The sequence below is a fragment of the Ovis aries genome, chromosome 19, assembly GCF_016772045.2.
Source record: "Ovis aries strain OAR_USU_Benz2616 breed Rambouillet chromosome 19, ARS-UI_Ramb_v3.0, whole genome shotgun sequence".
Classification (NCBI taxonomy): domain Eukaryota; kingdom Metazoa; phylum Chordata; class Mammalia; order Artiodactyla; family Bovidae; genus Ovis; species Ovis aries.
The window spans coordinates 17,484,378-17,498,028 of NC_056072.1; the positions used below are offsets into that span (position 1 = coordinate 17,484,378).

The 13,651-nt window shown below is 49.8% G+C and overlaps 1 protein-coding gene across 4 annotated transcripts in view; it reads left to right on the forward strand.

The window, feature by feature from the left end:
• SRGAP3 (SLIT-ROBO Rho GTPase activating protein 3) overlaps window positions 1-13,651 on the forward strand; it is a 246,514-nt gene that overhangs the window by 181,909 nt on the left and 50,954 nt on the right. For all 4 annotated transcript variants that reach the window (XM_027958129.2, XM_042235918.1, XM_015102320.3 and 1 more), the window contains exons 7-10: window positions 141-362; window positions 1,874-1,975; window positions 4,588-4,785; window positions 8,855-8,939. In XM_027958129.2, coding sequence (XP_027813930.1) covers window positions 141-362; window positions 1,874-1,975; window positions 4,588-4,785; window positions 8,855-8,939 — 607 coding nt within the window. The remainder of the gene's footprint in view (window positions 1-140; window positions 363-1,873; window positions 1,976-4,587; window positions 4,786-8,854; window positions 8,940-13,651) is intronic.

Below are 13,651 nucleotides of genomic sequence, written 5' to 3' on the forward strand. Positions count from 1 at the left end.
GTGTGGTGAGATTCCGAAGTGCAGGAGGGCTTCCAGCATGGAAGGGTTGGCTGTGGAGCAGGAGGTAACCTAAGTCACTGCGACGGCCCCTCTCCACATCACCACCCTCACCCGCACACCCTCTTGTGCTTCTCTCCAAGTGCTGCGACTTGGGCTTTCACGCCAGCCTGGCCCGCACCTTCCGGACCTACCTCTCAGCCGAGTACAACCTGGAGACCTCTCGCCACGAGGGGCTGGACGTCATCGAGAATGCCGTGGACAACCTCGATTCCCGGAGCGACAAGCACACGGTCATGGACATGTGTAACCAGGTCTTCTGTCCCCCGCTCAAGTTCGAGTTTCAGCCCCACATGGGGGACGAGGTAGGCTTCTCCCAGGAGCCCCTGCTGGAGGCTGCTTCCATCCCTCTGCCATGAGCTCCCAGAGTCCTGGGGGGAGGAGAATGTCAGCTCAGAGGCCTGGGGTCAAGTTCTTGGCGCGTGGGCTTCCCCAGCAGAGGAGTTTACCACGAATCCCCTAATCTTGGTGCCTCAAGTCCCCTGCCTGCAGAACTGCAGAACCTTAGCTTTGCATAAAACCCCTCATAGTTGTGTCTAGAAGACCCCAAGGGAGCCCCACGCCTACACTTCGCCCATCATCTCGCATTCTCCCCTCAGATGGTCCTGGATCACCGAAGGTGGGGTCTCAGCAGAGCCTCGCTGGCCTGGGCTCCAGTACCCTGAGCCCTCAGCGCACCAGCCAGCTGAGTTCCCTTCAGGGCTTGTGCTGCTCACATCCTCATGATGTTCTGGGAAAAAAAAAAAAAAATGGGAAAAGACACTCGTCACTAGCCCCAAAGCAGCACACTAGTTACCCAAGTTTCACAAAACTTCTTATAAAAATCTCTCCTGAGCTTTTCCATGTCATCGCTCCCTCTCTGGTCCCTGTGCCCTGGTCCCTGGAACAACGGAGGACAGCCACAGTGTCATATCTGGCTCCCCATCTCTACCTCCAGGGATAGGTGCCCAGAACTTTCTCCTAGTGGCCCCATTCCCTCCACCTAAGATACGCCACTCGGGCACATTAGAGAGGGACCCAGCCAGCCTCTGGATCCAGGTGGGAGCTCGTGTGGGCTGTCACTGCACCTGTGTGGCGGGGAGGAGCCCGGAGGCACCTTATAAGGTGCCTTCAGCTGAACCCTCCCGCGGCCCTACCAACTTCTGTCGTTTGCAAGAGATGCCTTCTGCCGGGCTTCCCCACAGCTCCCACACCATCCCAGCCCCTCGTGTCCAGCCCTTTGACTCATCGTCTGGTGACTGGAGGCTGGGTTAAAAAACAGAGGCCCACTGTCTCTTATGAGCTCAGCCAGGTGACGCCAGGCAGCCCAGCCCATGGTAGTCAGAGCCTTGGCTGGACTGAGGGTAGGAGAACTGTATCTCTCTCTCGTCTTCCTCTCTTCCCCCCTTCTCTCTCAGTCAGCCCACGTGGGGAGAAGTGCAGCAAGAGGATCGCTGCTGCAGGGCTGCCTGTCTGGAGCACCTTCCTGCTGGGCGCATTCCACTGTTTCCCATCCTTCCTTCTTTTCATTAGCTACTCTAAGGCACTGCTTCCTGCCTGGAAATTAGCCAGTTAGTCTCACTTAATGGCATCATGTCAGCAGTGAGCCATCGTGTGCTACACAAACACAGACCAAGATTTGTGAGAGGGTGGCCCCTGCCTCCTGGCTGGCTCTGCTGTTGCCCAGTACGAGCTGTGTGATCTTGGGCAGGTAGCTTAACCTTTCCAGGCCTGTTTCCGCAGCTGTTGATGGGGATGTTAGTGACGGCCCGGCCCCAGTTCCGCAGAGGTGCCAAGGGCCTGGGGCAACCGCAGGCGGTGGCTGTCGTTTCTGCAGGTGTGCCAGGTCAGTGCCCAGCAGCCTGTCCAGACAGAACTGCTCATGCGGTACCACCAGCTGCAGTCCAGACTGGCCACTCTCAAGATCGAGAACGAGGAGGTGAGTGAGCCCACTACCCCGTGAGGGATTTCGTTACAAAGGCCCGGCTGCTCGGGGGCTGTCCACTCTTGCCTTGGAAGATGTGAGAAGTCAGGGTTTATCTGTAAGATGCACAACCATTAAAACCATACCCGCCAAGAATCTTTAATGGCAGGGGGAATGCTTGTGTGTGCATGCTCAGTCATGTCCGACTCTTTTGCGACCCCTTGGACTGTAGCCCTCCAGGCTCCTCTGTCCATGGGATTTCCCAGGCAAGAATACTAGAGTAGGTTGCCATTTCCTTCTCCAGAGGATCTTCTTGACCCAGGGATCCAACCCCTGTCTCTCGCGTCTCCTATATTGGCATGCAAATTCTTTACCACTGAACCACCTGGGAAGCCCAGGAAATGCTTACAAGATGTTAAAGGAAAGCAAAGAGGAAGTAGCACTCTGTGTTCAGTACTATTCTAACCAGGGTATACTAAAGTCTGTGTACATATTTCTGAGTGTATTCACAGGAGTAGGAAGAAGACTGGAAGGAAATACTTTGAAATGCTGGTAGTGGTTTTGTCTGGGTTACAGGAATATAGGTGATATCTGTTTTCTTCTTTGTGCTTTTCTCTCTTTTCTGCAATGAGTTTATGTTATTTTTTTATCATCAGAAATAAGAGTAGGTATTTTGAATCACACAGCAAAACAACCCAGGACACACTAAATGTGTCACAGATTCTGAGCTCCACGGAGCTTCTGTCTCACTGTGGCCAGCACACCTCCCTGCAGCTGGTGGCTCAGGGCTCCCACCAGGTGGGCACAAGTGGAAGCACCAGCTGGGAGCTCCGTTCTGATGTGCACTGATGCGGCCAACTGGAGACCTCCTGTTCTAGCCTGGGTGCCCCCACGCAGGGAGGATGTCACCCAAGTGGAGGACACCAGGACATGGGGGTGTCACCCAAGATTGTGGGCAGGTCCATCTGTGAGGAGTGCAGTCAGAGCTGAGACGGAGAGTCATGGTCCCTGTCTTCAGACCTCGAGGGGGCTGTCTCGTACAGAGAGGGCAGGTTGCTTTGTGTCTTGAAAGAGGATGGAACCAGGACAGATGTGAACCAGAGTGTAGGTCAGGATGAACAAATCCTGGGGAGGTTACAGACAAACTATGAATTTGTTTCTCCAACCTGAGAAGAGAGAGGATATGGACAGAGTGTTTTCTTCCTTTCCTTATGCCCTTTGTCTTCCCCCACAGCATCTTAAATTGTCTACATGGAACAGCATGTGGTATATATGTGTAATAATGGTGATGGAATTTAGGTTGGAAGTCAGGACCACAGAAAGGAGGGTGAAGCACATGTTCCTCTGGGTAGGCTGTTCACGGCCGGGGAAACACTTAATTTTGAGCCTGGGCTTCTGTGAGGCTGTGTTGGAAAGAACTGAGTCACTCTGTTATTCATTCAACAAATCGTTGTTCAGCACATGCTTGTGCTCATCTCAGTCGCTTCAGTCATGCAGCCCCAGGGACTGCAGCCCACCAGGCGCCCCTGTCCATGGGATTCTTCTGGCGGGAATACTGGAGTGGGTTGCCATGCCCTTCTCCAGGGGATCTTCCCGACCCGGGGATTGAACTCATGCCTGCCTGCGTCTCCTGCTTTGCAGGCGGATTCTTTACCCACTGAGCCACCTGCGAAGCCCGATTCAGCACGTACTCTAAATGTTGTGTCCAGTGCCGAGTTAAGTGAGTGAATGGGACAGTGTAGAGTACCTTCTCTCATGGAGTTTATATTCTGGTGAGAAAAGGCAGGTGAGAATTGAAATACAAAAGCAAGCAAACAGTAAATTGAGGACATGAAGTATCAGCCAGTAAGTTAAGAATGCAGTTGTGGCCAGGAGGCGACTTTTAAGTCGAGATCTGAGTGCCAAGAGAGGCTCTGAGTGGCAATCATTGTGCAGTGAGTGTGGATGCAGGCTCTCCCAGGACTGTGTTTGAAACCACCCTCCATTCAAGTTCGAGTCCGCCCTTTAGGTACCGTTCACTGAAGGGCTGTGGGGAGGCTGGGGCCTGTGTGTGAAGCCTCTGGGGGTCCTGCTTGGTTCTGGGAGAGGAGTCGGGCATGGAGGACCAAGCATACCGTACGTGTCACGGGCTGTCTTCCTCGAGCTCTCTTTTCTCAGTCAGGCTTGTGTGGGCTCAGCGGCCGACAGTATGAGAGTCTGTCCACTGAGAATGGAGCTCCCTGTATCCAGACTGTCTTCTCCCCGCTCAGGATGAAGAGAAGAGGGAGTGCTTCCAGGGTTGTCCCTCCTCAGGGCCCTGCCCCCCAGGAGGAGCTTCTCTGGGGCTGTGTAACCACAGACAGACCCAGACCTCAAAACCTGAGTCCCTTGCTGGTCACAGTGTTCTCCAAGGTTCTCAGTGCCAGAAGTAGGCCCGTGACATGACTGAGCTTAGGTGACCTGGCTTCTCCCCTCAACCAGTGCCAGCCCTATTTTCCGCATCACCATTAACAGAAGTGAGCACCTTTGTCCAGCCCACCTCTGGGGGCTTTACGTGGAAGAAATAAAGGAATGATTTGGAAAGGACTTTGAGGTGTCCAGACATTCTGAGACTAAAGGACTTTTGTTGACATGTGGTGTTTCTCTAGGTTAGAAAAACTCTGGATGCCACCATGCAGACCTTGCAGGACATGCTGACTGTGGAGGACTTTGACGTCTCTGACGCCTTCCAACACAGCCGGTCCACGGAGTCTGTGAAGTCGGCCGCCTCTGAGACCTACATGAGCAAGATCAACATTGCCAAGAGGAGAGCCAACCAGCAGGAGACAGAAATGTTCTATTTTACGGTAAGTGGCATCCTGATTGAGAACCTGCTGTCTGCAGCCCTGCTGGCAGTGACTTTCGGGGAGCAGCCCAAATTAGTGGCAGCCAGAGGAACTGCATGGGTCAGTTAGACCTACAGTTCCTCCAACATGCTCTTCAGAATAAGGTGTCTGTCTTGGCTTTGTGAAGTGCAGAAAGTGAGCTAACCAGTGGGTATCATCAGCCTTGATCTTGGATTGACAGTTATTGCAACTTTCCTGTTCTAGAAACAACGCAGAGAGGGTTGTGCTCAGTAGGGTGAGAGGAAAAGGGCTGACAGAGCCAGATGCGCATCCCAAGTAACAACCCCCAAGTTAAGTGTATGGTTGTCATGTCAAGTTGTGTCAAATTTGGGCCTGGACTCTGCAAACAATGCCCTGGGTGATTTTTGCAAATAGCTGGTGAGTTGCCAGCCCTTCATGTAAAATCCCAAATTACTTATATTCCATTTGGCCAGGGAGGGACAGGGATGAGAGGCATCGGGGCTTTGGTTCAATGGGTGTTTAGAGAATATGCAGTGTTGGGTTGGAGAGGGTCTTCCATCTGACACTGGATCCTATTCCACCCTGTTCCTGCCCCAGAGTCATGCAGATTGTGCTTGAACAGCCCCAGATTAAAAGCTCCCTCCCTCCCCAAACAACTGTTTTGTTTGGCTTGTGGCTGGCTATGGACATTATAATGTTTTCCCGTATCTCTGTTATCTTCAAAAAGCTTCCTCACGAGGATTTCTGGTCATTGATCTTAATTCTGTTCTCTGGGGCAACCCAGAGAGAGGCTAATTCTACTTGACAGTCTGGCAGGGTTGCAAGGAGCTGGGCTTTTATTTCTCTAGGCTAAACACATCTACTTGTTTTAATCTGGCCTCTTAAGCTTTTGTTTTGCGTGGCCTCAGCATCGACTCTTTCCTGACCACGTTCTGTTTGTCAGTGCTTCTTCTGAAAAGAGACTCCCAGCAGTGGAGTGACCAGCACAGAAGAAGGCTAAACTTTCCCCTCCCTCCACATTAGGGGCTATGCTTCTCTTTTCATACATCCTAAGATTACATTCTATGTTTTGTTTTTTTTTTTAAAGCTAGTGTCAGGTAAATCTCTATTCTCAGCATACCGCCATTAAACCGTCCTCCTATGGGATGTGTAGGTGATACTTAGGTGGATTGTACGTTTATTACCAGGTTGATTTCCACTTGATGGATTCAGCTCATGGCTCCAGCTGTCACAAGCCTTATTCAGGTGCTCATCACAGGTGCTGTCTCTTCAGACCTCGTGTCTAGAGATTCAGTAAGTGTGGCTTCTGTACCTTAAAGTTTATCAGTTAGAACAAACAAACAAACAAGAAAGGAATTGCTAGGCCAAGGCCAAGGCCAAAGACAGAGTTGTTCAAAACATGCCATTAGGCTGATATTAATCCATTAATTAGCAGTGTCAGATTGTGTTCATCTAACCAGTACCAAACCCACCCAGTTTTAACATCCAGCTCTGTTTCTTGCTCATCAAATATCTGTTGAAAGCCAGTGGTTGACGCATACTCCATTTCCTTGATCAGCTTTGTGGCTTTCAAGAAAGAAAGCAAAGTGAGACTTAGTGAATGAGTCCATGCCAAATTCGGGGGTTCACCACTCCCACTGGGGGCATAGGTGTTTGTAGAGAATTTATAGGTTACAAAGATAAGGGAGGAAAATGGATGGGCATTAAGTCACTTTGGCAGCAGAGTCGAAGATGAGAGTTCAGCCTGCTTGAAATGAAAAGACAGCATCCATTATGGAGGTCGTGGATATTGTACTTTGATTTGAATATTCAAGTTGTCAACCTGATTGGCTAGTGCATCTCATGATTTGATGCTGCGACATTATTTAGGTATTTTTAAGGATGTAACACTCCTTTTAAAGCAAACATCAGTATGAATCGATGGTATTTTTTCCTTCACGCATGAAGCCTAGGTGAAGCATAGAAGCAGTAGTCAGGGACCCAGAGCCCCAGGCTGTGATTTACACTAACCAGTGAGTCACCCACCAAAGCACGAGTTACAAGTTTGGGATTAGAGCTCCACCTGCTTGGGGCACTGAGGCAGGATGAGAGAACACTTACTTACACCTCAGCTCCAGCTTTCATGGTGAATTCTTGAACACAGGATAAAATCAGAGGGCAATATTACTGGAAGCATCCAGAGAGCCTCTCGGTGAGTAACTATCAAACGGAAGTGTGTTTTTGAATTTTGTCAGAAACTTCTTGAAAGCACAAGTTCCCAGACTGCTACCCTCCCTGAGATGGCACCCTGGAAATGTGAGGACACCTGGGCCTCTGTGGTGTCCTCCCAGGGTTAGACTCACAGGAGTCCAGAGCAGGAATCTGCCTGTGGACACTCTCCCCAGCTGGTGCCTGCACCACACTAGAAGAAGCACCATGAGTCTCCTCACTTTACCCCGAGGAAGGCATGAGGCCCAGAAATGTTCAGAAATTTGATCAAGGTCACACACGAAGTGGCCACCACTCTAAGCGGTTTCTCCCTCTGCCTAGAATGAGAACAGCGATGCTTCCGTCATTTATGATCTGAGATTGCAGTGAGGACCAAATATACCTGTTGGAAAACCATCTACAGATACAATGGGGATGACTTAACAACCACAAGACAAGGCCCTAGGAGCTAAGAAAGACCAAGGCCAAGAATAAAGAATGCCCAACCTCCAGAAACCCGCCGGGCGGTGGGGGGCAGGGTTCACCAAACTCAGGCTTCTCCGGGCACATGTGGGCCTTCACCCCAGACCTGTCTTCTGCGGGCAGAGTGATGCTCCATGTGTCCTGAGCTGCCGAGGCTCACCTCTCTGCTCCTCTGTGCTCCATCTGAGCCTGCTGGCTGAGGCATAGAATGGATTTTTGGTGAGAAATTAGCTGGCAGATTTGGGGCAATCACATCCATCCCTGTGCTTTCCCCCTCAGGGCCTTGGTAATTGCATTCCCCTCTGCTGAGACCCCCTCCCCCTGTGCACCCTCGTGGCCCCTTCTTCACCTCCTTCAGGCCGGGGCTGAAATAGCAGCTTTGCAGTGAGGTCTGCTCCCACTCCCAGATCCCATTCCTGCCTCGTTTCCATCCCTAGCGTTCACCACCATTGACCTATTGTATATTTTACTTACATTTTTGTTAGCTCATTGTCTTGCTCCTACTCTGCTATGTCAGTGCCGCCAGGTCAGGGGTTCAGCTGAATTTCTCGGCACCTACTACATGTCAGGTGCAGCTGTAAGCACCAGGGATCCAGAAGGGAACTGGTGTGGACCATGCCAATAGTGCCTCTTGGCCCAGCAGAGAGGGCTCCCAGCCTGTGATTGGGTGACGCGGGGCGAGGGGGGCCAAGGGAAGCTGGTACCTGTGTGGAGGCGTGGCTGAGGCCGTGCTAAACTGGGGGCAGGTAAATGTGTTTCTGTTCTGGGTGCCTTGTTCCCTGGACTGCACGCGAGTGCGCTGTGTTTGGCCAGGCCCCTGAACTGGAGGCAGCCTGGATCCCAGGAACTTTGGGCAAATTACTTCTTGTGTGAGCCTCACCTTTCTCATCTGTAAAAAGAAGAAAATCATATCCCCGAAGTGCAGTTTGGGTTATTTTAATGGGAATGTCTCCAGAGGCCTGCAGTGCCCTTCCTCCTTCAGTTCTCAGCCAGATGAAAGAAGACGTGTTCTGAGGCTCCTCTCTGACAGATCCGATAACACGCTCTTGCCTCAGCTGCATGCCCTTGGCCCAGAAGCACAGAGGAACTTTGATCGCTAAAAAAGCCCTCTGCCCCAGCTCCTGCCATCCTCACGTGACAAAAGCCCCTTTTACTTTGCCCATCCCCCACCTCTGCCAGCTTTCTTTATGTTCCGAAACTGACCTGAAATGTTTCATAGGACTGGACAGCCACGCTCGGCAGAGGGGGGGACCTGATGGAACTGATGTGGAGATCCCTCCCTGCTTCACCCATGCCTGGGGCCTTGAGGGTGGCTTCCCACCCCGAGATCTGTTACAGAGGCAGAGATGCCAGGACTTGGCCCTGCAATCTGTAACGTCCTTGTGCCTGTGTCTTACAGAAATTTAAAGAGTATGTGAATGGCAGTAACCTCATCACTAAGCTGCAAGCCAAGCACGACTTACTCAAGCAGACTTTGGGCGAAGGTGAGTTGAGCGGTGGGGGTGAGCACTGGAGGGTCCTCCCCACTGGGTCTTGTGTGGCCCCTTGAGCTGTTACAGATGGAGATCCCAGGTACTTGGTAGAATGAGGCCTGGGACTGGGGCCACCTACTGGGACAAGCGAGCTGGGGAAACAGACTGGTACAGATGTTGAGGGGGTGTGTAGTTTGGTTGCCGAAACTATGGGGCCAACACAAGTCTGAGTTTAAGTTGTGGGGAAGAGTCCCAGAAAAAGTGATAATGGGTCCCCAATAGGTTAAGGGTGGGATCCAGGGCACAGGGCTCTGGACTGATGCTTTTTTAGCAGATTCTGTTTGCCAGGAATACTATTGGAATGCCGGGCCAGGATTCTAGGTCCAAGAAGAATTCACACATGTAAGGCAGAGTGTGGTCCTTGAGGGACCTGGGCGCTAGAATTAAAACTCCCGAAAAGCTTCCAACGATTGTTGGAATAAAGTCCCATCTGTTTCAGTGGCACATGAGACCTGAAATCATTTGACCTCCACATGCTACCCTAACCTCATCTACTTCTCCTCCACTCTCCTACTGCACTCCAGCTGCGCTGAGCTCCCTCCTGCACTTCAGTGCTCGTCCAGCTTATTCCTGCCTCAGGGGCTTTACATCTGTTGTTCCTGCTGCCTGAAATGCCCCCTACCCCATATCTTTGTGTGGTTGGCTCAGCACAGATATCACTTCCTCAGTGAGACTCTGTTGTCCCAGCCTCAGGGGATCATCACCTCTGTCCCAACACTCTCTCTGTCTGATTTTCTTCATCTTGGTTGTCATCATGTGAATTCAACCTCTTTATCATCCGTTCACCTGCTTATTGTCATTGATCACACCTCCACACCCGATAGCATTATATCTCCAACCAGGGTAGGAACTTCCTTGCTTGTTTTGTCCACTGCTTTATCTGTAGTGCCTAGGACAGTGCCTGGCTCATGATAGGCACTCAATTAATAGTCACTGAACGAATGTTGAACGGAAAGATCACCAGAACAAGAACTAGAAACCATTCAAGATCAAGGATGTTTCAACTGACAAAAAAGGCACACCCTAAGAATTGAAAATTATATTTTATTTATTAGGTGGAAAAAACTGAGGCCTTAAGCCCAGGATGCAGTATCTTAGATAACTCTGAGAGACTGTTCTGTAGAGGCAAAGTGAGAAATGAGGCAAAGTGAGGAACCAGGACATTTAGGAGTTTTTGCAACAAAGACAAGGTAGTCAGAACACCAAAGGATTGGTGTTAATCAAAGAAAACCTGACATCGTAAGTGAAGGAATTTGGGCTCTTGTATTTATGGGAAGGTGCAAGAGTCTGGGCTCACTGAAATCACTCCTTTGATGTGTGCCTCAGCTCTCTGGGGCCAGCATCCTGTGTTTTCTCATCCTGGTGTCCTCAGGGTGCACCACTGCAGGGAGCCAGGGCTGGTGGCGGCAGCGTCTGATGATTCAGTGGTGGACATAGTGTTTTCATCCTGAGTTCCCTTGGGGCTGTCCGTCACAGTTGGCTGTAGTGGTTGATGGGCGCAACATCCTCCCTGATATAGTAGGTGGTATTTTTAGTGCGCAGGTGGTTTAGAGCAAGTCCTGGTGGCCCTGGAGCTTGGTATGAGGCTTAACTTTGAGCAGAGGAGCTGACCTGGGGCTTTTGAAGCTGTTAGGCCACATTCAGAATAGACCTGTTCTGTTTGGAGAGGGCTGTTGGCTGAAGGATGTGCTTGACTGGCATGGGGTCTGGGAAATATGGGGCCAATATCAGAGACATGAAGGGACTTCCCAAGGTCTCAGTGCCATTAGATCCTGAGATGGCAGCTTGAAGCAGTTTAGAGATGTCCCAGGATTCTGGGGAATGAGCGTGACAGGACAAGAGCTGTGCTGGGCTGTGGGCTGGTGGGCACTGCTGCTGGGGTTTGCCATCCATGGTACACCCTCACCCTTCACTGGCTTGCTCTCTTCTCCCTGTGTGTGCACGTTCTAGTGGCTGTGTCTGAGCCACACAAGTCCTGTTCACTCAGCAGCTATCCAGGGAGCTGCCAGGCTCTGCAGGTGCTTGGCATGTATGAGCCCCATGCCTTAGAGGAACCGGTGAGAAATGAAACCATTTCCAGCCCCAAGTCATTTGCAGTCTAGCTGGGAGACAACTCATGAATTCTTTAAAAAATTAAATAGTGATAACATTGTCACACAGAAATACTGAATAAATTGCCAGGTGGACAATTCAGGCTCTGAGGACTGTGAGTCCCAGAAGGGAGGTTTCACCGTGGGCCCAAGAGACCAGGAAAGGCTTCTAGGAAGATGAATAACTAGGGCTTGAAAGAATAGCCAAGACTTTGAAACTAATACCAGTGGAATTTTTTTCAATCAACTTTACTGACATATAATGGAAATCCCATAAGATGCACCCATTTTATGTGTAGACATCAGTTTTGACAAACACATACACCCAGGTATAACCAGCACTCAAAAGCTCCAGCCCCAAAGCGACAACCCAAAAGTTCTCTTGTGCCTCTTTGCAGTCCACCTTCACCCCGCCCCCCATCTCCGCTTGAAACCACACTGACCTGATTTCTGTCGCCACAGACTAGATTTGTCTGCTCTAGCTGGTGACAGCTGGGAATCTTTTGGGGATGATAGAAACGTTCTGTTTCTTGATTTGGGTAGAGGTTAGACATGGGTGTTTATATTTGACAGAACTCATTGATTGAGGGGAAGAGGGGGGAAGAGTGAGTTGCAATGAGCTTTTTCTTCTTTCCCTGCCCCCGCCCCCACCCCTGGCAACCCTTATATTCTGCCCATCCTGACATTTCAGCATTGGACCAGGAGAGTGGGGCCATGGGGGACTGTGGATAACACAGAGGGAACCAAAACAGTGAGAATGGAGGGAACGGGACGAGACAGAAAGGCCTAGAGAGCAGCTTGGATGAGTGTGTGATGGAGCAGCTTTCACAGCTTGTAGGATCGGTTTTTCTGGTCATGGGATTGGGCGCTGAGGGGTGTTTCTCATGAGCCATTTAACAGAAGGCAGGTCCACGTGAGTTGCTGACTACTTATGTTTTCGAAATCAGACTCCCTGGATTTAGAAAACAAGATGTTCTTTTAAAAAATAAGATCCCAGATGAGAAAGTGTTTCTCTCGAGCTTCCCTGTGAGTGCTACCAGATGCAAGCTTTTACTGCTGCCCCTGCCTGAGTGGCCTTAATGAAATAATAATAATAATTAGTTTTGGTTGGTATGACTCCTGACCCATTTGGTCTTCCAAGTGTGTTTAGACTTCAGCTGCGTCCTGCTCTGAGATATGATATATGAGTCCTTCTCCTGAGTTTTGAGCTGAAGAGCAACAAAAAACAGGAAATGCAACTTGAGAAGTACAATGGCAGCTAAAAAAGAGCCATCTAGAAAAGTTTCCATAGTCCTGTTTTCTCATAAGCCAGCAGTGAGTAAAGTCCACTGTGGTGCTTTTGATATCTGGCACAGGTCTTGTTAGACTGGTCAGTTCTGGGGAAGTTTTTTCTCATTTTGATAAACTTTTTATTTTAGAGTAGTTTTATATGTATAGTAAAGTTGCAAAGACAGTACAGTTTCCATATATTCTACATCCAACTTCCCCTATTATTAACATCTTCATTTAACATGAATGTGGTATATTTGTCACAATTAATATATACTGATAAATTATTATTAACTAAAGTTAATGAATTACTGAATTACTGAAAAAACTGAAGCTGAGACCAAATCTTCGGTCTTTTTTGTATTTCCCCTGCACGGTAAGGATATATGTGGATTCCTAGGGCATTGAGGCAGAGAAGGCAATGGCACCCCACTCCAGTACTCTTGCCTGGAAAATCCCATGGATGGAGGAACCTGGTGGGCTGCAGTCCATGGGGTCGCTAAGAGTCGGACACGACTGAGCGACTTCACTTTCACTTCTCAATTTCATGCATTGGAGAAGGAAATGGCAACCCACTCCAGTGTTCTTGCCTGGAGAATCTCAGGGGCGGCGGAGCCCGGTGGGCTGCCGTCTATGGGGTCGCACAGAGTCGGACACACTGAAGTGACTTAGCAGCAGCAGCAGGGCATTGAGGGACAGGGAAGAATTTGCACTGATTTAGTTTGATAAAGCTCAGAACCTTCTAATTTACTCCTCTGAGAGTCATCAGATGAGTCCTCTCTACCTGGACGTGTTAACTCTTCCATTCAGTAGAAAGTTCTTGTGAGAGTGGGGCTAGGGTACAGTGACACCTGCATCAGTGGCCTTTTTCTGTCATCTGAGAGCTGTCTTGTATTGGAAGGAATAATCTGGTTGTTTGAAAACAGGTAAGAAATATGGGGCCAAGCGAAATATTTTGGCTAGGAAAGATACAAGGTTTTTTTCAAAAACTGAAATGAAATGGCATGTCTAGTGCCTCAGTCTCTCTCGAGTACTCTTTTGACAGCATGCCTCAGAGAAACCACAAGCTGGAGGAAAGTCTAGGTCTTCTGGGTCACCCTCACTGAGAGGTGAATTTTTGAACATAATTGACCCCAGGCATACAAGTCAAAGTGCTTCTAGGTGCCCTGCAAATTGGCCTTCCTTGTTACAAATGTCACTGCCACATCCTGGAAACAAGAGCGCACACCCTTATGGGCCTTTGGCTGTTGCTACGTCATTTTATTGGCCAGAGAATTCTTAGTTTACCATCTCTGAGCCTTAGAT